The sequence below is a fragment of the Microtus oregoni genome, unplaced genomic scaffold, assembly GCF_018167655.1.
Source record: "Microtus oregoni isolate MIOR12 unplaced genomic scaffold, Mior012 000042F_ref0000377, whole genome shotgun sequence".
Classification (NCBI taxonomy): domain Eukaryota; kingdom Metazoa; phylum Chordata; class Mammalia; order Rodentia; family Cricetidae; genus Microtus; species Microtus oregoni.
Genome location: NW_024543209.1, coordinates 3,491,597 through 3,514,456, shown reverse-complemented (window position 1 = coordinate 3,514,456; position 22,860 = coordinate 3,491,597). Strand labels below are relative to the sequence as shown.

General features: G+C 44.8%; 2 protein-coding genes across 6 annotated transcripts in view; one reads left to right on the top strand and one right to left on the bottom strand.

Annotated features, from left to right (window-relative positions):
- Positions 1 to 11,551, top strand: part of Jarid2 (jumonji and AT-rich interaction domain containing 2) — a 183,914-nt gene extending 172,363 nt beyond the window's left edge. For both annotated transcript variants that reach the window (XM_041632966.1, XM_041632967.1), the window contains 6 exons: positions 2,053 to 2,158; positions 2,485 to 2,667; positions 3,140 to 3,270; positions 4,141 to 4,324; positions 5,227 to 5,334; positions 9,686 to 11,551. In XM_041632966.1, coding sequence (XP_041488900.1) covers positions 2,053 to 2,158; positions 2,485 to 2,667; positions 3,140 to 3,270; positions 4,141 to 4,324; positions 5,227 to 5,334; positions 9,686 to 9,838 — 865 coding nt within the window. In that variant the 3' untranslated portion in view covers positions 9,839 to 11,551. The remainder of the gene's footprint in view (positions 1 to 2,052; positions 2,159 to 2,484; positions 2,668 to 3,139; positions 3,271 to 4,140; positions 4,325 to 5,226; positions 5,335 to 9,685) is intronic.
- Positions 11,552 to 11,941: 390 nt separating this feature from the next.
- The window catches only part of Dtnbp1 (dystrobrevin binding protein 1), a 102,911-nt gene continuing 91,992 nt past the window's right edge, over positions 11,942 to 22,860 (bottom strand). For all 4 annotated transcript variants that reach the window (XM_041632971.1, XM_041632969.1, XM_041632970.1 and 1 more), the window contains 2 exons: positions 13,135 to 13,278; positions 11,942 to 12,312 (listed from right to left, as the gene is read on the bottom strand). In XM_041632971.1, coding sequence (XP_041488905.1) covers positions 12,074 to 12,312; positions 13,135 to 13,278 — 383 coding nt within the window. In that variant the 3' untranslated portion in view covers positions 11,942 to 12,073. The remainder of the gene's footprint in view (positions 12,313 to 13,134; positions 13,279 to 22,860) is intronic.

The following is a 22,860-nucleotide window of genomic DNA, read 5'->3' as shown; positions in this document are numbered from 1 at the left end:
TGTGAAAATCTTAGTCGAGGTGTCTTAGTCAGGGTTGCTATTACTGTAATGAAACACCATGACCAAAAGTAAGTCGCTGGTAGGGAAGGGTTTATTTGGCTTAAACTCCCACATCATCCATTGTTTATCATTAAAAGCCAAGGCAGGAACTCAAGGACAGAAACCTGGAGGCAGGATCTGATGCAGAAGCCATGCAGGGGCGAGATCCTTACTGCTTGCTCTCCATGATCTACCTGTTCAGCCTTCTTCCTTATAGAACCCAGGACGACCAGTCCTGGGATGGCACCACCCAGAATAGGCTGTGTCCTTCTCCATCAATCACTAATTAAGAGAATGCCTTGCAGGCCTGCGTACAGCTGGATCTTCTGGAGGCCTTTTCTTTTTTCTTTTCTTTTTTTTTTTTTTTTTTTTGATTTTTCGACACAGGGTTTCTCCGTAGCTTTGGTTCCTGTCCTGGAACTAGCTCTTGTAGACCAGGCTGGCCTCGAACTCCCAGAGATCCGCCTGCCTCTGCCTCCCGAGTGCTGGGATTAAAGGCGTGCGCCACCACCGCCCGGCTGGAGGCCTTTTCTTAACTGAAGTTCCTTCTCTCAGATGTGTCAAGTTGACATAAGCTGTTCAGCACGGCAAGCTTGAAGTGGCATGTGTAGGTTATTTTAATAGCTTGAATGTGTAGTTGAAGGGGTTGAAACTTGAGATTCTGTGAGCTGTTTTTCTTGGTCTCTTAACAGCATAGATGAAAGTAGAGCCAAGGATATGATCAGAGAACTGTATGGCACATAGTTTTCTTACATGTAATATATATTAGAAACTCAGCATTTCAATCATGCATTAATAATGGCTTTGAAATGATATAAACATTAAGAAACATGTGGCTGGTACCTTCTTTCAGCAACTGAGGCCGTGATTTGCTGCAAAGAGATAAAATTGTGTATTTGACTATTGAATGTTGAGGTAGCTGGCCAAACTTGTGTCTGTGTTTGAGGGAGGAGGGGCTACTGGCAGTTACCGCTGAGGCTGACAGATCTGTCTGTGCTCCCATGTTATCAGTGTTGATGAGAGATTTGATGTCTGCAGCAGCCCCAGGGCCTTTTAAGACCCCAGTCTACCATGTTAGCCATTTGTTTTGGCAGTAGTCATTCAGACAGATGACCCTGTCCTGCAGCTGGCTCCCTGTAGTTCATGAATAGGCTTCTGTTCATACTTTTGCTCATAACCATGTGAACCAGGACGATCTTGTGGTACAATTGGCATTTTCTTGATGGTGGGCTACGTGAGGCATTGAGATAGAGCCAGGAAAATGTTCAACCTCTGCTACTGCTGTGAGGTCTAGATTCTCCCTTTGACTGAGTTACCTGTATTTATTGCCTTTTCTCCCACTGAGGGCTCCATAATCTTTAGTATGTATGTCCTAGACCCACGGCGTTCCTCGTGGTCACTCTCTGCTCCCATGTTAAGACTCTTATCTCCCTTCTCTTAGGTGTTTTACTAACCACAATTCCTTCAAGCGGGGTTCTGACACACTGGTAGAGTGAGGGTTCCCCAGGTCTCTGTTGATTTCCTAGTTTCCTGGGAAAGGAGCTGTGTGTGTGCACACTGGGCTTGGTCCTTTCCTAGGTCTCTTCCTGGCCGGGAACTTTAGGTCTTCCCTGGTTGCCTTGGCTAGGGGCCCCCATGTACCCATGTTTTCTTGTTAGGAACAGCATCAAATCCTGTTCCTATGCTTGAGAGCCAGACAGTTCTTTCTTTGCAGTGTCAGAGAACTCACATAAGCTGAGGGGGATGCAGTTGTGTGTGTTTCTGATTTACAGGAGGTTTAACTATATCTGGCTTTGGTTTGAAGGTTTTTTGGCCCACCTTGTGGGTCAGATCTGCATAAAGTGAGCCACGTGTATAAGGCCGTGTTTGTGGTTTGGCTTTGTGCAGGGCAGAAGCAGCCAACAGTGACAGAGCAGGGCACTGGGCCAGCACTACAGCTCAGCTGCCCTCTCTGAGGTTGGTCCATGACGAAAAAGGTCCCACCAAGTATCTCCTGTGTTTCTAACATCCCAGGTATTGCATTCCTGCTGAGGAGGAGAACAAGCTGGAAGGCGTGGTCCACACCCTGCTACAGGCCAATGGTACCCCAGGGCTGCAAATGCTGGAGAGCAATGTCATGGTAGGTCTGTTGTCACCCACACAGCGGGGAATTGATTGTTGGCAGCTCCTGACAGTGCTGGCTGGGGGAGGAAGTGCTCCAAAAGGGTTGTGGTCCTAAGAAGGAAGGAACTATGGTAGAAACCTCTTAGACTACCACTGGCTTGTGCTTCATGACTTTGTTATTTCCTGAAGGAGAAGTATAATCTGGTTCTTTTGCGGCCCCTCCATCAGGGTTCCTGTCAACTGAATGTCCACATAACCTGGCTGGTGTCCTTATGCCACGGGACATGGGTTTGCCTGGCTGATCAAAGTGGGCACATATCTCAGTTGGCGTTATCTCTGCAGATCTCCCCAGAGGTGCTGTGTAAAGAGGGGATCAAGGTCCACAGGACTGTGCAGCAGAGCGGGCAGTTTGTTGTCTGCTTCCCGGGGTCCTTTGTGTCTAAAGTGTGTTGTGGCTACAGCGTCTCAGAAACAGTGCACTTTGCTACCACCCAGTGGACAAGTATGGGCTTCGAGACTGCCAAGGTAAGCAAGCAGTGCAGGTGTGCCGTAGGCATTGTGTAGACCTGATGCAGTGCGAGTGTGAAGTTCATGTTGGAAAACCTTAGCCCCTGAGCTCCTTTCACTGCACTGTTGGGTGGAGATCCTCAAGAGCTGGCTGGAAAGTTTTCTCTAGGAAAGGCTTTATCAAGAAGGCTTTTGACTTCCATTACTAGCCATTCTGCAGTTGTGGGGAGGCTAGTAATGGAATACATAGAACATCTCTGCCCATTCTGGGTTGTGCTGCTGCCTTATGGCCGGCAATGAGGTGCTAGCTAGGTCTTCCCTGGAATCTGGTGCTGTTCTCCAGGTAAGCGAAGTGGCTACACAGCTGATAGCGATAATCCAAGTCCAGTTGCCACTTTAGAAATTCACACAGCCTACCTGCCACTATGGACCTTGGCTGCTCATTAACTCATGGAAATAGACCCTTTTGTAAAGGTGACTCCTCTTTCAGGAGATGAAGCGCCGCCATATAGCTAAGCCATTCTCCATGGAGAAGTTGCTCTACCAGATTGCACAAGCAGAAGCAAAAAAGGAAAATGGTCCCACCCTCAGTACCATCTCAGCCCTTCTGGACGAGCTCAGGTACTGTAGACCAAGATCCCAAGACTTCAGGGGATGCAACAGCTGATGGCAGGACAGGGCTGAGTAAGCTGGTAGTAGTTACCAGAACTGCAGTTCCCTCTTGTCTTCCTGGATGATACTGGGCCTCTGAAGCTCCTGGTGAGCCAATATGAAGTGTGTGATCTCAGGCTGTCATTCCTCTTTATGGTTGATGGTGGACTCACCTTTTTGTAATACTTTGCTCTAGGCTTTAGTGTTGGAGTGGTAGTTAGAAGAGGGGCTCACCATGTCCAACCCTAGGCTCTCTTCCAGATAGAGACACACAAACCATCGAGGCACCAATATTACCCGACTCTGTTGTGGTGCTAGTTTGTCCCCTTAAGTTGACCCAGCTTGTATTCCACACGTGTTGAAGGTGTTTCTCAGCTTCACACAGGCCAGACAGTCATTGAAGGACAGGGTGTGTATTATACCTGGTTCTCTGTGTTATATTGTACCTGGTTCTCTGTGTTACACTCTGGCCTCACTTGAATCCTCTTGAGGCTTCCCTCTCTGGGGGAATATGTTGATGGGAAACATAAAGATGCCCACCAGCTATATAAAATCTTCAAGGGTAGGCCTAGCAAATAGGTAAAAATCTGTCCTTGACTTTGAGCAAGAATATTTGTAATCTTGAGCGAAATCCAGTCACCCCATGGCTCTCTTGTCTGAAGTACATGGCCTCTGGCTGGGGTTTCAGGAAGGTTTGCTAGGCTTTTTACCCCATGGCCTGTCTGTGTTGTCTTGGAGAACAAATCTAGTCTAAAGGGGTTATGGCATGTTCTCTGGAAGAACCAGGTGTCCATTGTGGGCATGCAACCTTCTCATGGTGCCTGTCACTCACCTACACAGGGATACAGAACTGCGGCAGCGCAGGCAGTTGTTTGAGGCTGGCCTTCACTCTTCAGCCCGCTATGGCAGCCATGATGGCAATAGCATGGTGGCGGATGGTAAGAAAAAGCCTCGAAAGTGGCTGCAGCTGGAAACGTCAGAGAGGAGGTGCCAGATCTGCCAGCATTTGTGCTACCTGTCCATGGTGAGTCTATCTGCACGTGGGTTCCATGCTAACCTACCGTGGGTCCCAACACCAAGCCTTCATCCAGCCCCTGGCCTCCTCAGACCATGGTAGCAAAAGCAAGAGTCAGCTGGCCACAGTAAGCCACCTTGTGTCTGTAGTCATAAATCAAGAGGAATGCTGGTGCCCCGCTCCCACCCCTCTAGGTTTTATTCCGCCTAGGTTCCACCATATTCAGTTAAACATTTTGAAAAACATCCTCTACATACCCAGAGGTATTTCATCTGTGTTTCTAGATTTTGTAAGGCTGGCAATAAAGATTTACCTTGATGGGGTTTTATTAATGCTAATAACTTACATTGCTCAAAACTCTTTGTGATTAGCCCTTGGAGTCATTGAAAGGGGCAACCAGTTCTTCTTTGTTGCATGGAAGCTTCTGAGAAAAAGCCTTTAAAATATTTTTTAAAAGCCCAACAAATATTTGCACCCAAGTGTCAGAACCACTGTTCCTATTTATTATAACATCCAGGTGATAGGACCTGAGGTCTCATAAAGGGTGAGATTACATGTGCCCTTCTTAGGCCCCCCAGTGTCAGTGTCTTTTCATGAGACTTCAGGTAACAGGGCACATGCTTGGGAGGCAGCAGCATGATGTCCTCAGGGGTAATACAGATTAGGAGCCCGGCCAACATATTTTGGTCAGAAACTCCCCAAGTCTGAATTCTAAGCCAATACCAGTGTATTTTGTCCCACCTCTATGATGAGGTGCATAGATCTGGATGGGCTTGGAGAGCTAAGGCAGGAGCTGCTCCTTTCTTGCCTCATTTCCCACCTTGTTGAAACCTTGTTGGTTTCTCATCAGTTTGCACTGTTGTAAGTCACTGACCACTGCCTTAAACTCAGCTTGTATCCTTTCCCTAAAGGTGGTTCAGGAGAACGAGAATGTTGTGTTCTGTCTGGAGTGTGCACTGCGCCATGTGGAGAAACAGAAGTCTTGCCGTGGGCTGAAGCTGATGTACCGCTATGACGAGGTCAGTTCTGACTTGGGCAGGGCCCTGGGTACTATAGAGGCCTTCTTAGCTCAGATGACATTAGCTCAGGGCCTAGCCATGCTTGCAGAACGGAGGCTAAAGGACTTATAGTGGACGCTAGTCATCCATGTCTAGACTGGAGAGATGGTAGCTTTGAGTTATGCTGTGTCTTCTGACCCCCACGTCAGATCCTCAGTGCCCAGTCTACAGAGTGAGTGCTCGTACCTTTGTCAGATTCTGTGCGTTTTCCACATGGCAGGTTTGCTTCTTGCACAGGAGGTGCTTGTCCCCTGACATGGCCCTCCAGGGCTATTCACCCTGGCACCTGCCTTGATAACTGCATTTTGGGAATCAACTCTCTACCTCCACGACTACTCAAGCTCTCCACAGAGCATTTTCCTGTCTCCTGAGCCTGTTAAATGTGGGTCAGAAAAAGTTGCCACCAAGGCCATTTCTGGCAGTTATGATTGCCTTTTGGCGGCACTGCCAGCCTTGGTACTCTTCACCTGTGGCGGTTCTGCACACAACAGAATGATTGTCAACCTTCCTGGCCAGGCAACTTCTATAGCTTTTTCCCACTTTGCCTTTCGGGCTGGGGTATCCTAAGGGCGACATTGGCCTTTAGGTGGCATTGCTCAGTGAACCTGTCACCTTTTCACTAACAAGCTTCCTTGCTAGCAGCTGCTAAATCATGTCTTGCTTCTCCTTGCTTTTTGCAGCCAGCCATTGGCTGTGCTAGCCACAGAACATTTAAGTTCTTTGGAGTCTTTGCTTGGCCTTGGAGTGGAGGCCTCATGAGATGCTGAATTTGAGCTGCAGCCTCCTCTGACCTTGTCTGTACAGACAGGAGACGTGCGGAAGAGCTGCCTTAGGGACTTCTGCGGCTGTGGATTGTGTGCTGTTATGGTGGGAAGGGATCATTTGAGCCCTGGGGGATGGGTCCCATGTATGCTTTTCAGACTGTGATACTGTGAACACACTGAGTCAGGACAGGTGTGTGTGTGTGTGTGTGTGTGTGTGTGTGTGTGTGTGTGTGATGGCGATGCTCCTTGCATGATTTGGACACCTGCACTGGCCATGGCTGCCCCTTCACTCACCATTGATTCCATGTTCTGTGTTCATAGTAGAATGCTTTACCTTGGGGGCCCAACTCCCTGGCAGCCCTGGAATATGGCCTCCTGCGCTGCCGACCTGCTGGGAATCAAGTCCACTTGTGAGCCACACTGTCTCCACAGCTTCATACCCTTTTTCTTTTTGCTCAGTATGGGATTCTGCATTAAGTTCTACACGTCATATCTACCTCACCTTCTAAGTCAGTGTTTCTTACCCTTTAATACAGTTCCTCATGTTGGGGTGACCCCCAACATAAAATTATTTTTATTTCTACTTGGTAACTGTAATTTTGCTCCTGTCATGAGTCCTAATGTAAGTATCTGATATGCAGGATATCTGATTATGTGACCCCTGTGAAAGGATTGACTCCCAGGGGTTCTGAAATCATAGGTTGGAATAGCTGCTAAAGGAACCTCCGTACATATCTTTTCTTTCACCATTGGAACAAATACTATTTACTATTCTAGTTGGTCTTCTAACTTGTACTATCGATACAGTGTGTATACTTTATTGCCTTGCCCACCCCAACAGTATTGAGATACATTCTGGCTAAAGCTGCTCTTGTTTCTCCACTTCTAACCCCACTTTGGGTCAAGGAACATCTCAAGCAGCCCTCTCCAGATTCTCACAGGCTGCAGCACATGCTCCTGTCTCCTTGGCTGACAGCTTCCAGTTCTCTGATGGGATATGCCAATCCTGGTTTGCCTGGTGCTGTACATTTGGCAACCTGGTGCCATGAGTCAGGCAGTGTCACCTTTTGGACAGTGGCCATCACCACTGTGTGTTCCCCAGCTCTGTGACTGGCTGTGTAGCACATTATCCATGTTGTCCCAGGCTCTGCCTTCTAGCTGTTCTTCTGCCCCCATCACTTCCCTCCTTGGATCAGGAGTACATTCAAATTCAAGGCCTTTACTTACTTGTCCCAGGCTTGCCAAGGGTGAGTCAGGTGTAGGTTGGACTCATGTTACAAGGCTGCAGAGCAGAAAGCAGGTCTATTTATTCCTGTTGTGTTCAGTGACGATAACATACTTCTGTAGTTCCTACTTTGTTATGTGAGCAGCAAATATCACAATGTGTTTAAAATTAACCCCCCCACCCCCCACCCCCCCGGGCCCAGATTTGGCCACAGCAAGCACAACCAGGGACGGCATCTGAGCACATGATTAGGGCAGGCTGGAACCGTTTTCCTGAATGTGCTGCTAGAAGCTGAGCAGTGGGGTGGAAACATTTTACTACGACCAACATCCTGAAAGTACAGCAGCACATTGATCTGGCGGTCTGATGTCTGTCTAGTCCCTGGCTTTGATGGGAAAGGAAAAATGCACCTAACAGCCTCTCCCTCCACCAGAGGCTTGCTGTAGTTAAGGAAGTCAGTAACAGTCCTGAATCGAAGTCAAGTAGTTTGTAGGATCAATAAATGCTCTTATTTCAAGGTCCTGCGCAGCCCACCGATGAGCACTCCTGTCCAGGCCAATGACAGATATGCTAGGATTCCAGGCCTGTCCCTTCCACACCCCAGTCCTCCTCTTGTGCACTGTGAAGCTCCCAGGAGACACCTGGACACGTGTCAGCCTGGCTGCATGAGGACAGAAGGCAAAGTTTCACACTGTGTCTCCAAGCTTGGCACAAGGGAGTCAGTCTACAGGAGGCAAGGGCCCTGTGTTAAGTCGGCAGATGTGTTAGGTTTTTGTGGCCTTCAGTTCCTTCTATGACTTTTCAGAGACAGAGCTCCACTGTGTGAACGTCAGGAGCCTTTTGTCCAGAGCTGCATCCATTCCTCAATCATGGTGCCCAGCCACCCTGCTAGGTATTTGGGCTTTCTGCCCATGCTCTCAATTTTTAGACAGCCAGTGTGTCCCAGGCTGGCCCCAAATGTGTTTTCTTCTTCCCCGACCCCTGGAGACCTGTGATTCCCAAGTGTGGACTACCACTGTGGATACATTTTGGTAGAGAGATGAAGGGTGAGGAACAAGGATGTAGCTATTCCCTCTTTGAGTCATTTGACTTGGTAATGTCACATACTGGAGAACTTTAGCATAGTCCCAAAGCTGGTGCCCATGAAGCACCCCAGTGTGGGGCACAGCAAGATAAGCTGGCCATTTAGAAACATGAATGTAGGTGCCTTGTGGTATTAGGAAGAAGTCAGTAATGTAGCTGGCCATCCTGCTTAGCCATGCTTGTCCTGGGCTTGCAGTTCTTCTCAGATCTGGCTGTGTTCTTTTTTGCTTTTAAACTTTTTGATTCTTTGTGTCTTTCATACCATGCATCCCAATCCCATTTATTTCCCTGTCCCTTTATAACTGACCTCTAACCTTGTAACCCCCACCCCCACCCAAGATAAAATAAAATTTAACAGGGGGGATCTCATCATGGAAGCTGTAGTGTGCCACAGTAAATCCTTTTATCCACACATCTTTACTTGCAAGTCTTCACTGCAAAGAGTTCAAGGCCTCTGGTTTCTGCTACACCATCAACACTGGGCCCTCACTGGAACTCATTTTGGTTATCCTGTTGTTGCCCTGTGTTGTGGAGATCTTCCAGCTTTGGCTCCAGCAGATGACAGATGGGGTGGATGCTGGGGTGGGCTAACTCAACCCTGGTTCTGGGCCTGGGCAGTTAATTGCAGGGTTTATCAGCCCAGAAGCTCTCTTGATTTTCTCCACCAGGGTGAGCTCTCAAGTATTGCCCTCGGCTTGTTCACCTCTTTCAGTGATGAGCAAGTGGTAGCTGGCTGCTGTTCTTAATTTCTGGATTTTTTTTTTCTTCTCACATTGATTCTTTCAAGAGATAACTGCAGCAGGTGTCTCTCTTCCCTACCCCAACTATTTGATTCAGGGCCAAGAGATGGCCTGCCCCCTGGCTGGGAGGAATTCTTTTCAAAAATAAATACTTTAATTACATATATGAGGGTACAGTACACTAGAGGTCAAAGGCATTTGGTTCCTTGGTGCTAGAGTTACAAGACACTTATGAGCAGCAGAAGTGGGCCTTGGGAATCCAGCTCCTCCTGTAAGAGGGAGCTGTGTATGCTCTCAGCAATGGAAAGGTCTCTCTAGCTTCTTTAGGTGTCGTCCTGTCCTATTCAAAAGTCCTATGCATCTCTGAATCCTAAAGCTATTTAGAAAGCTTGCCCATGTCTGGTGCAACACACTCATAAGTCCTCATGCTAAGGTAATGTTTGTTGTCTGGGACCCCTCTGCTGTACTAACTTAATGCGGTCTCTCTGTTATCCTGGCAGGAGCAGATCATCAGTTTGGTCAACCAGATATGTGGTAAAGTGTCTGGCAAACACGGCGGCATTGAGAACTGTCTCAACAAACCCACACCAAAAAGAGGCCCCCGCAAGAGAGCGACTGTGGATGTGCCACCATCTCGGCTACCATCCTCATGAAGATGCCGAACCCATGGTCACTTATATATTTTTTGTAATTACTATATTCTAGTTTGGAGTACTTGCTGTAGGATACACGCTGTCTTTGCACTAGCTCTAAAGAAGAATTTCTTCTGGTTTTAGAGAACTGATTTTGTTTTAGCATTAAACTGTTGAAGTTTTTGTACGTAGATATCTAGATACTGCAGTCGGGTTTGGAAGCTGCCGTACACTCACTGTTTAAAACCTATGAGGGGCTGTATTAATTTGTATTGCCCCCACGGCTAACAAGCCTTTTTGTTTTGTTTTGTTCTGTTTTTGTTTGTTTGTTTTTGTTTTGTTTGGTAACTGTTGGGGAATAAAGGCTTTTTAACCCATTTTTGAAGAGGGTGAAGTTTGGAGAACAAATTTTAAAACCATCAGTCACATGAACAGATTTTTCTAGATTGGGAAAAGGGATAGAAGAACACACACATATACAGAAAAAAGAAACTTGAAATGGCTTTACTTTGGCTGTCTTTTCTTCTGTCTTGTGCAAAGGGAGTCTGTACCTTTTGAAACCGGAGCGCCTTGTATGTTTAGTGGGGCGGTTATTGGCAGCTGAAGGCAAAATGTGAGGTTTGAGTGACGAGGTTCTCATACCAGCACATCACTATGCATCCGTTCGAGGAGAGAGGACGAAGACAAAGACTGCCTGCCTTGGAGGGTCACTGTGGGAGACCTGTGCCTGATTTCGTTAGGAAATCCATTCTGTTATTTTTTTGGTGCTGTTGGCTACTTTATCAAAAAAAATAAATATAAAAAAATCCACCAAAAAAAAAAAATCAAAAAACCCTTCGAATAGCATCTTTGAGGAAAAAGGAAACCAGTAGTTGATTGTAAGTGCTTCCCTGTCACCCAGTGCAATTTCCTGACATTCCACCTCCGTCTCTGCCTGTCTCTCTCACACATCAGCATTAATCTCTGTTTAAAACACAATTAGAGCCACTAAGTCTGCAGTTGTTTTTGAATGTGAAAATACATCTGTGCTCATCTTGTCTATTTTTCTTGTCATATTTTAACAAAAAAGGAAAAAAAAAAGAATCCCGTCCCCTTTGTACATACTCCTGTAAATTGTTTTAAATACTTGAGCCTTTTCTTGGTGGGGGGGAGGGGAGGGGTGAGAAAAGATGAAGAAAAGCCTTACATTTCAGTTTCTTCATCGGCTGGATTGGATGCTTACAGGGTTTTTCTTGTAACATTTATAAGTGCTGCTTACACCACTCAACAACAACAAAACATGGTAATGGAGTAGCTGTTGCCCTTCTCCGGTTGTGTGTACAGTATGTGTGGAATAAAAAAGGGAAACTTTTCACAAGCTGTTCTTTGTTTCATAATTGGATCAGTCCGTAGCTACCCATATTGCACTGAGCTTGCCAGTGGTGACTGCCAGGAATGGCCTAGGATCCACTTTGGTGGTTGTTGCAGAAGACTGAGCTGTTTTGGAATATTTAACGATTACACAACAGTCGAGTGTTTTCCCATGTGGTTGTCCAGTTTTTTATGGCCTTGCTGTGTACTTTTCCCTCTTTTTGACAGTAAACTTTCGCCTATGGCTTACAGTTTGACATTTAATTTATTAGCGCTGCTCTGCACCCCTCCCTCAAGGGAGGACTTCGTGTGGTTTATTGCCAGTTTTTTGTTTACTTTTCAGGTTTGTACTACAAGGTTTAATAATAAAAACAACTTTTTGGACATTTTTGTCTGTCTTGTGGGTAGTGAGGGAAGGGATGGGCTTTCTTCTCTGGTTGGTGGGGCAGAGGCTGCAAGTCTCCTCCTTGGCCAGGGAGTGGAGCTACTGAAGCATTTTCCTAGCCACTCCGTGGGGGAGCAAGCTTGTTTACTATAATGGCTCAGCTGATGGGTAAAATTGTTTTTCTGTTGATCATGTTAGAAGAGCTGTTTTCTCCGGGTTACACCAGGGTATGCAGCCCACACGGATAGGTCTAGGTCCTGTCCCCTGCAAGCCCTTCCTAAGTGACCCTCCATACCTGAGTTCCTTAGGATTGCTTGGTCCTATCAGCTGTAAGCACCTGCCAAGGAAGAAGCCTTTCATACACCCCACGTGCTCACCACAGCTTACTGTTCAGTCCACAGCTTTATTGTGAGCTCTTCTCCAATGATTCTCACATACCATTAGCAATTGTGTAAAAAAAGAAAATTCAAAAACTTCTACAGACCCTGGCTTTGGAGGACTGCACACAGCTGGCAAGTCATCTAAATGTCCTGAGATGAGTCGCTGTCATCACTGACACCTGGGCTGGAGTTTCTGTCAGTGTGTGATGTGACCAAGGCAGTGTCCACCTGCACCTCCTCCTCGTCAGACTGGATGAGTGGGGCCTCAACGGTGTCGAGTTCAGCACAGGCAGAGGGTGAGGCAGGAGGCTGGATAGCCGTTTCTGAGGGACTTGGGATCTCAAGAGTCATCTCATTCTCACAGGGGTTGGTTTCATGCTCTGTTGAAGAAAGTAGAAAAGACCTCTGAGGTATTGCAGTTGGGAACCACTACTGAGGCTGCCTTCCTTGATCCCTACAGCCTAGTTGTTCTCCCTGCAGGAGCCACAGGTGAACAAGCTGGCTGACCATCCGTTCTGTGCTCAGGTGAGCACCTGTGACACTGGAAAAAGACCAAAAACTCTTTAAAGCCCATAAGATTCTGTTAAGCACTGTGCTTAAAGGGTAAGGGCATATGCTAAAAGCCATAAGCCATGCACAACACAGATAATCCTATAGCTTCTTCAATCCCTGAATATTGGCGCTAAGATGAGCTCAGAATTATTGAGCCTTCAGCAATTCTCCAATTTTACAAGAACTTAACAAGGAATTAAGATTTTACACATAACCGTCACTGTGAGTAAATGATTCCTATCTCTATAGAGGGCTGAGAGGAGGGTGAAGTCAGAGGAGTCGGGACCCATAGTCCTGTGGACCCATATCCGAGGCCTGAGGGTTGCCCTTCTGTCTTGTACATGAAGAAAACACTGGCTACTCAGAAGAGCTGCTCAGGTTTAAGGGTGCAAGCCCCACAATCCTGGAAGATCTTGGTGAGCAATTGCTGAATGAACATGAAATCAGAGTGTCTTAAGTAGAATTCCACATACTATTGCTGTATGAAGGGCAGAGCTTAGAAGTGACTGACTGGAGGCAGTAAAACTGGACACTTCAGTTTAGCACAGTGAACAGTCTGCATTTCATTTGCCTTACCTACATGTGGGAAAACGGGTTCATGAAAGATGTTAAGTTTAAGCGATTTGATACTGTCTGGTTGTGACTCTTACCTAAACCAGGGGAGAGTACAATGTTGTCTTCTCCATTGGAGTTCAAGAAGACATCTAAAGCCTCCTGGTCAGAGATGTCCATGAGGTCCATCTGCTCCAGCATGTCCACATTCACCTCCATCGATGACATGCTGCCCATGGGCTCTAAGGATAAAAAAAATTGACACTTTTTTTTCTTTTTCATGGTACATGGTGAGTTTCATCATTATCAGGCTAATTACACTATTCCCTCCCAGCTCCTGCAATCACCAAATGACATTAAATCTGCCCTAACTCATCTTTCATTACCTTTGATCCCAACCCCTTGTTTGGAGGTGGTATTTGGATCAGGGTGCTCCTGCAGCAGGCAGGGGTATGTAGGAACTGTTTCAATGGGCCAATAGTAGGAAGTCAAGAAATTACCTTGTAGACCAGCACACCAAAATTGGGATTGGCATTTTCACGGTGGTAGAAAGAGAACAGCGGCTCACCAGCAATCGGACACAGGGCCACTGACCTGAGTGCTCAGAGCAGGATGCCTCTCAGGATTGGTGCTAAGTCACCTCCCACCACAGCCAAGAAAGAAATCTTAGGAGTGAGGTAGCTTGGGATGGATGTATTATGAACCTTGTGCTTCACAGACGAGACCCCTACAAAGTAAGGGGCAGCACCAACAGTAAACCAGTGTCAGAGAGGACAAGATAAAGTTCATGAATGAAAATTAAACTTTTGCACAGGTGCGGATGAGAGCCAGGTAAGCAGAAAATATCCACAAGTGAGGCTAGAGAAGCCCTTCAGTTCCAGACAGAAGTAAATGTTCTGTGTTACTGAGGAGAAGATAGGAGTTAGATTAGCTTTACATACATAAGCTTCAGAGTCACTGGAGTATATAATTTCTAGCGCTAAAGTGGACAATCCTGACAATGTCATCCTGAACCAGTCAAGATGTCACCACTGTTTCACAGCTTCCTGGTGTGACACCCATGGGGACAACAATCAATGCACTAATTTCACAGTTACTGGGGTAGAAAGTGGCACTCCCCTGGTGCCCCAGTGGGACTCCTGGGGGTCAGTGGGTGTGCTTCTAGTCAGGGCTGTGACTTAAGCTTGGAAAGAGTGTGTTGGACTTGCAGGATAGCCCAAGGCCACTGGTAATCACTAGAGGGGATAAACCTGGCTGCTGGCTCACACCTTCAATCCCAGCACAGGGAAGGGATGCTGAGACAAGAGCATGAGCTCCAATGCCAGCAAGAGCTATATATCAAGAACCCACCTAAATAATCCCTCTCTCCCCAAGTATGTGATTCTCCTGCCTCAGCCTCCCAACTACTGGAGTCGTATGTGTTCAGAAATTATCATAGCTATATTATTCACTATATTTTTAAAAGTAAAAACTGGCAGAACAATAAAAATATCACAGCCATCCTCTTGGGGGATGTTAATTCACTCCATCTTTGATGACTGACATAACCTGTCCTACTGAAGTAGAAACTTTCAACAAAGGGTAAGTGGAAAAACTTATAACTAATTTATGTTAAATAAGTATTAATGACAAAAAATGTTTACAGGGTTAAATATCAAAAGTTAAATTCAGCTAAAATGGCACCCCAACAGAAAATTCTTTGGATGGATGAGTTACTTCAGAATGAAGAAAATCATGTCTTTATCTCGGTTAGAAAAAAGATGCCCTTAGTGCCTTTAATTCTAGCACTAATAAACAGGCAGATCTCTTAGTTGGAGGTTAGCCTGGTGCCAAGGAGTTCCAGGCTACCCAGGGCTACATAGTGAGGTCTTGTCTCAGAAGAAAAGATGCATGAAGAAAGTCCAATTCTCCTGCAAAGATTCCTGAATGCTGGAAGAACAGGCATGTACCACCATGCTTGGCTACAAACGAGCGACCTATGCAAAAGCAAAGACCATGAGCAGTGTGGCATGCTAATGTGTTTGAAAACTAAAGACGTTTTGGCACCACTTGTGTTTATGGAGACTCAAACAGAGTAGCCAATGGTCTCACACAGTGTTTAGGGTATGCTCATCCACTCAGGCTAAACAAGGAGAGTAATGTGCTCCAGTACCAAATTCCAGAAAGTGGTCAGTTTAAGTCTTAGAAATGGACTGTAATTCCAGTCAAACTTCAGACTGAGTTTATTGAAGAACTTGAAGCAAGAACAAACATGCTAACAAGAGTGAAGTGAGGTCTAGCTTACACCAGGGTGGCTCTGCCCTGTTGACACTAGACTTGGAAAACTGATGCTCTCCTGTGTGAGGCAGGAGTTAAACAGTGCCCTCAGCCACTGTCGATGAGATCCTGTACAACATCTTTAGCCACATTAAAGTAAACAACAACAATCTGCACCCAGGCATTGCCAAATGTCCCCTGTAGTGAAACTATACTTAATGAAATGTAATTCCTACAAAATCACAGTGGAATGTCCTAATCGGTAGTTATAGGTTTAAACACACACAAATAGAAGGTTGCTGAAGCCCGTCACCTTGAGAAATACTGTGTATCAGAACTATGAAGTCAATATCCAGACTCAGTGAAAGGAAGACAAGGTAAGAGTGAAATAAACAACTTACAGGAAAGGCTAATGGCTACCTTCCGCTGTTGAAGGTGATGTGTCACTGGGGGTGGACACTGAGGTTTCAGAATCTCATATTTTCCTCTGTGTGTGTGTATGCGTGCGTGCGTGTGTGTGCGCGCACGCGCACACACACATGCAGTTCTTGTTTTGGAATTTTTTTCTCTTAATGGTTTTGTGTGACTTTTTTTTTTTTAAATCCGAGGGTGGGGGAAATGTGGGGAGAGAAACATGAAGTTGAGTGGTGGTATGGGTTGAATGAGGTTGGACCCCATAGGCTCATATATTTGCATGCTCAGCCTTGAGCTGGTGAGCTGCTTGGAAGGATCAGGAAGTGTGGCACTGAGGTTTCTCTGTACCTATGGATCAGGATGTGGTTCTCAGCTACTGGTTCAGGGCCTGCTGTGTGCAGCCATGCTTCCCACCATGATGACAGTGGAATAACCTCTGGAACTGAAGCCAGCCCAATGCTTTCCTTTACAAGAGTTACCACTGTTATGGTGTCTCTTCATAAGAACAGAACAGGGACTAAGAAGTTGCTACCAGGTGTAGTATGTTGCTGTGACAGGTCTGACCATGCTCCCTGTTAGTGAAATGTGGCCTTTTGATGAGGAAAACAGATGAACAATGAACAAGAGCAAACGGCAAAGAGATACAAACTGCCCAATTTGAAGAGAAAAGCAGCACCAGGAATATGATGTTGGAGTGAAGTCCAGTGCTCAAAGAGATAAAAAGTAAAAGAAAAGCCAGATGCTAACTGGAATAAAGAGAGTGGACCACAAGGTAAGACTCCACCACGCTAAGCTTCCAGAATGTAAGGGAATGTTTGAGCTGCACAGGAAACCATCAATAACTGAAAACTTATGCAAGTCAAGGAGAGGCCCAGGTTCCAGCCTTAGCAAATCAAAAAGAACGTGGCAGCTTCAGCTATGTAGTTCTGGCTTTAGAATCAGTAAGGATAAAGGAAAGGGGTTGTGGAATCTTCCTCCAATGGTAAAGAAAAGTCACTGAGGCCAGGCTTATGTCAGAGGAATCCCTGCATGAAGGCCCAATGAGGTCACACTGTAATAAAGCTGTCACAGTGAAGCCTGGGTTGCCTTGGAGACCACAAATGTTGGGGCTAGCAGGCATGGAATACCAAGGACAGCTGCTAACAGTGTAGTGACCAGCCCAAGAGAAAGAAGTGATTTCCAGTCAACAAAGCTAGAAGGGGAATTCCGAAAAGCACTTTAACATCAGACATGGAAATGCAGAATTTGGATTTGCCCTGCTGATTTTGTCTTATTTATCTAGTATTTCCTGATTGTGCTCCTTTTTTGGAATGGTAATGTATATTCTGTGTCACTGTATGCTGAAGTATGCAATCTACATTTCGATTTTATAGGGGTTACAGTTTTCAGATTGCTATGGCTCTTAGAAGAGATTTTGGACTTTTAAACAGCACTGAGACCGAGAGAGAGACTGAAAGCCTAAGGGGACTTTTAAGTTGGAATGAATGAGTTTTGCATTATAGTATAATGACATGCCTATGTGGCCAGGGAATGAAGTGTGGTAGGAGAGAAGTGGGTGGACCGGGGAGGGAAAAAGAGTATGCTCAAAATACACTATAATAAAAAACTTTAATGAATAAATGAGCAACTGAAGAAAGTAAAACCCAAATGTGTCACTTCATATTGATTAAGGATGAAGGGGGAACACACAAGTTGGGGAGCTTCTCAGCTAGAATAACTATGCTGACAAGTAACTGACCAACTCTAGTAAACCTAAAAGAAGCATGTCACATGAAGAGAAGCAATTTTCAAAATGAGTTCCTCAACTGCAACCTTGAGCTACTGTGTCCATGGGAATTTGTTTATAATGTAGCCCTGTCAGAAACCCAGGACCTAGCTCTTTACTTTTAAAAATGTGCACAGAGACATGAGGATGTCTGTGAAGGTTAATCTTAATGGTCAGTTGGACTGGTGTTTCCAGAGAAGTTAGTTAAACTTTCAGTTATGGTTCTATTGCTGTGAAAAAGACACCATGACTCGAATAAAGGAAAACATTTAATTGGGGCTGGCTTATAGTTCAGAGGCTTAGTCGATTATTGTCATAGGGAGTGCCACTATTAGGAGGTGTGGCCTTATTGAAGTGGGTGTGATCGTGTTGAAGGATGTGTGTCACCATGGGTGTAGGCTCTGAAGTCTCAAATGCTCAAGATATGCCCAGTGTGCACACAACCTCCTGCTGCTGCCTGCAGATCCATACATAGAACCCTCATCTCCTTCTCCCGTACTATGTCTGTCACCATGATTCCTGCCACGAAGATAATTGACTGAATCTCTGAAACTATAAGCCAGCCCCAATGAAATGTTTTACTTTATAAGAGTTACTGCAGTCATGGTGTGATGTGGAATGCCCTAATTCTTCTGTATGCTGTGAATATGTCTTATTACCATATAATAAAGAAGCTGATTTGGCCAATAGCCAGGCTGAATAGAACCAGGTGGGAAATCCAAACAGAAATACAGGGAGAAAAAGGGTGGAGTAGGGAGATGCCAGCAGCCACCAGAGAAGCAAGATGTGAGATAACAAGCCACAAGCCTCGTGGTAAAATATAAACTAATAGAAAAGCCACAAAAAAACGGAAAATTCACAGAGAGTCTGGATTATGTATATTATATTGTTATCTTTAAATTTTTTACTGTGAATGAGCTAAGTACAGAAAGACATTTCATTGTATGGGCTGCTAAGCTAAACCAGCATGTATATTATAAAGCTATCATGACTTCCAAATTTGGATCTAAGGATATGTTGCTTTGGAAAAGAAGTTCTTCTCTTGTTTCCACAGAGGATGAAAACCTATGGATTGCTTCCAGACTGGTGTAGTTTGATGGAACAAGACACTCTGAAAGGTTGCCATGAACATCACTCAAAAAAATTACTTCACCCAATTGCTGACTGAAATGAACCTAGCACACAGGATACACCATGAAAGACCTGATTAGTATCGCCCACAAACAGCAGGAAGCAGTTTAGAGAGAAATAACTATGCCCATATTCCCAAATATTGTCTATAAATGTTTGTTTACATTTAAAGGGGGATATGTTATAGAGATGAATAATTTGCTTTGGTATGGATATTGGTTTATTTGTACAAATTTAAGGTAAATTTTGTTATACTATATATGTATATTTCTGTCCTTGATTAAGGTATTGTGTTTGTGTTGTTCATTTAAAAACATAACATATAATTAAGAAATATAGGTTAATAGATAGTCATAATACTCAAGATTATAGTCATGTTAGTTAGATTTTCTAGATGTATAGAGATATATTTCAGTTAGATAGGTATTTTTCAAGTCTTTCAGAGACCTTCAGAATATGGCATTTAAAATGTTTTAATAACTTAGGATTTTTCATAACAATGAGACATGTCTGCTTCTGGCAGTACCAAGCTACTTCCTGAGGAAGATGGGCATCGAAGAGGCTCCTTAGCCATTTGGGCATGAAAGTGTTCTTACTTGGACTACTTGACTGGACATGCAGGACCCACAGAGAAATGACTGCTAAACTTGTGTAAAGATGAGATGGTCCTTCAGGGTTCCTGCTTCATGAAAGAGTCTGCTAGACATTCTGTAGGACACAGAAGAAAATGACTTGACAAACTGCCAATATAGGGAAAACTGTCTTTAAAATTTCCTGCTTTGTGGAAAAGTCTGTTTGATACTATGTCCTGTAGGCTGAAGATATGGATGCCCCAATGGTAAGAAGAATTTTGGGTGACTGTCCAGGCAGCAAGATGTCTCTGTCAATTCTAGAGTTTTGGAAGCTGCTGATAATGCATTTTCTGTTTACTTAAGTAATATTACATCCTTCTGGAATCTTTGATGGAGTTGAAGAATTTATAGTTATAGTTTTCCTTAGTTATGATAAAACAAAGTATATATAAATATTGTAACTGTAATTCTTGCTTAATATCTGTTATATGTAATTTTACTATGTTAAAGTTATAACCTTCCTATTTAAACAGAAAAGGGGAGGTGATATGTGAGTCACCTCTGTGTGCTGTGATTGCTATTAATGAATAAAGAAACTGCTTTGGACCTATAGTAAGGTAGAACTTAGGTAGGCAGGGAAAGCTAGGCTGAATGCGGGGAGGAAGAAGGGCAGAGTCAGAGAGACGCCATGGATCAGCGGCTGGAGGTAGATGTGCTGAAACTGCTGGTAGACCTTGTGGTGATGCACAGATTAATAGAAATGGTTTAAATTAAGATGTAGGAGTTAATCAAGAAGAAGCTAGAGCTAATGAATCAAGCAGTGTTTTAATTAATATAGTTTCTGTGTGGTTATTTTGGTTCTGGGCAGCCAGAACAAACAAGCAGCCCTCCTCCACCAGTAAGAGCTAGTTAATAATAAACCTAAGCTAGCAGGCCAAACAGTTTGTAAATAATATTAAGCCTCAGAGTGGTTATTTGGGAACTGGTGGGTGGGAGAGAAACCCCCAGTTACAATGGTGTCTCTTCACAGCAATAGAAACCCTAACTAAGACAGAAGTTGGTACCAGATGGCTGTGACAGGCCTGACCATGGGTTTGGGACTTTGGGTTAGGGGTTAGAAAAGCAATGGAATGCTTCAATTGCTGCTTAATGGACCATCCTTGTAGGATCAAGGAAGACAGTGGTGCTGAGGATGATTTGAACTGTGGGGAACTGGCTCAAGAAGTTTCAGAGGAGAATGTTACTATGTGGCCTAGAGACTGTTCTTGTGATATTCTGGCAAAGAATGTGACTGCCTTTTGTACTTTACAGCAATAAAACCTTAACTAAGACAGTCATGTGGGAAGTATGGGGGCATGCAGGCAGACACAGTGCTGGAGAAGTACCTGAGAGTTCTACACCTGGATCCACAGGCAGCAGGAAGTGAAGTGCCACACTGGTTAGGCTTGAGCTTCTGAGACCTCAAAGCCTGCCTCTTGAATGACATCACCTCCAAAAAAGCCACATCTACTCTACCAAGTGCTATTCTGTATAGGCCTATGGGGGCCATTTTTATTTAAATCACTACAGTGGGTAGTCCCATCTTGTTCACTGGGGTCTTACAATGAATGAAAAGCAGAGAAGGAAAAGCAAGACAAAACCAGTTTCCTGATCCGCTTACACATAAGCAAGGCCAGGCCTGCTCCCACTTATACCCCCCACATCACCAAGCTCCTGCTGCCATGCCTCTTCCCCTCCAGAATGTCCTCTTGAACTATACACTGAAGTCCATCCTTCCTATGTATTTCTGTAACTATGAAGAGAAAAATAACCAATGCAATCTCCATGCCAGCACTGCTGCTAATAATCAACTGGGAATAAGTACTCATATAGTAATGAGTTGGGTATATGTGTTCAATGTAATAAACTTAAGTAAAGAAACAGAATCTGAACTGAGCAGATTATACTGGTTATCCGCAGGCCCTCCAAAAGCAAGCTATACAAAGTAACTCCTTACTTCCAGAAAGTATGTTTTATTGTCTCCGACCCCCACTCCCCACCTCCCACCCCAGTTTCTTGAGACAGGGTTTTTCTGTGTAGCCCTGGTTGTCCTGGAACTCACTCTGTAGACCAGACTGGCCTCCAACTCACAGAGATCTGTCTACCTTTGCCTCCTGAGTGCTGGGATTAAAGGTGTGCGCCACCACCGCCCAGCTGTTATTATTAACTTTCTTTTCTTTTTCTTATTTTTTTCTGAGGCAGGGTTTCTTGTAGCTTTGGAGCCTGTCCTGGAACTAGCTCTTGTAGACCAGGCTGGTCTTGAACACACAGAGATCCACTTGCCTCTAGCTCCTTAGTGCTGGGATTAAAGACATGCGTCACCACCACACAGCTTGTTCTGTTTTTTATTTTAAATGGTGCAGGAGTTTGAAACTAGGGCCTCATACATGCTAGGTACTTATCACTGAGCTAGGTCCTCTGTCTCTACACCTTTGTGTATTGCACACACATGCACTAAAGGTCCACCAGGCCCTAAAACACAGCGAGCTGTGGGTCTGTAGTGGTCGGTCCCACACTCCTTTTTTCTGTGCACCACAGGCTTCCAACCTCACTATGGCTCTTGAGGTCACAGCTGGGATTGCACTCTCTCCAGACACATTTCTGGACATAAAGTTCCATGACTTTAACTAAAACTTTTGAGATGAAGAAAAGCTCAGACTGTTATTTCTGATCTTATGGAATGAGTTCAAAGTGCAACACCCACTAAGGACATTTTTTTTAATGTTGACTGATGTTTTAACTTAAGCTTCACTTAACTTGACTCTTGGAGGTAAAGAACCTTCCTGAAGTAGGGTACTTGTCTCGGTAGGAAGTCTGAAGCAGTTCTCAATAGCCAAGGTACCAGACTACTTGATCAGAGGGCCCTTCCACTCTAGCTAAGGCAATTTTCTTCTTTAGCGCTTGCTTGAAAGATATACATATTGACAATATCTGCCTGGTTTTGTCTTCTTTTAATTATGAAAAATATCCAAAAATGTTCTGGCAGTTTGAAGAAAATTATTTTTGAGACACTCAAAACCAAAATAATTAACCCACTGAATTCTGCTGTGCATAACAAGGACCTTTCCCTGGCCAGGTTGTAGGCTCTATGAGCCTCAGGCTGTAGCGATACCTGGTTCTAGCTGGTCTCTAGAGCATGTCAGCTAGAGAAGAGTGCCTGTGCACCTACTAGCTTCTGACCACCATCCCATGAGGCTGTGTGTCCACATCTCCCTGAGAATACAGAAGCATCTTAGGGACACTGTCAGTTCCTCTTCGTCCTTTCTGGACTTATAACAGCACACTCAGGATGTGCCCGACCAAACTGAACAGGGCAGAGTTAAATTTCTCAGTAATAGAAGTTCTGACAATGCTGTTAGAACCCTGTCCTCCAGCACACTGGGCAGCTTGGCGAGGGTGGGTATATCTGTATGGACTAAAAGGTTGAAGTCAGCCCCCAGATTAATTTGTTGAAATGCTACCCTCCAATATGAGTACTCTGAGATGGGAATTCAGGTAATTAATGTTACAGAAAGTCACAAACACTGGTACCCAAGCAAGATTAGTGACTTTACAAGATACCCTAAGGACTAGAGATGTAGCTCTGAGCATTTGCCTAGTATGCTTCCAAAATCAAAAATAATTGATTTCATTAAAAATAAATAAAA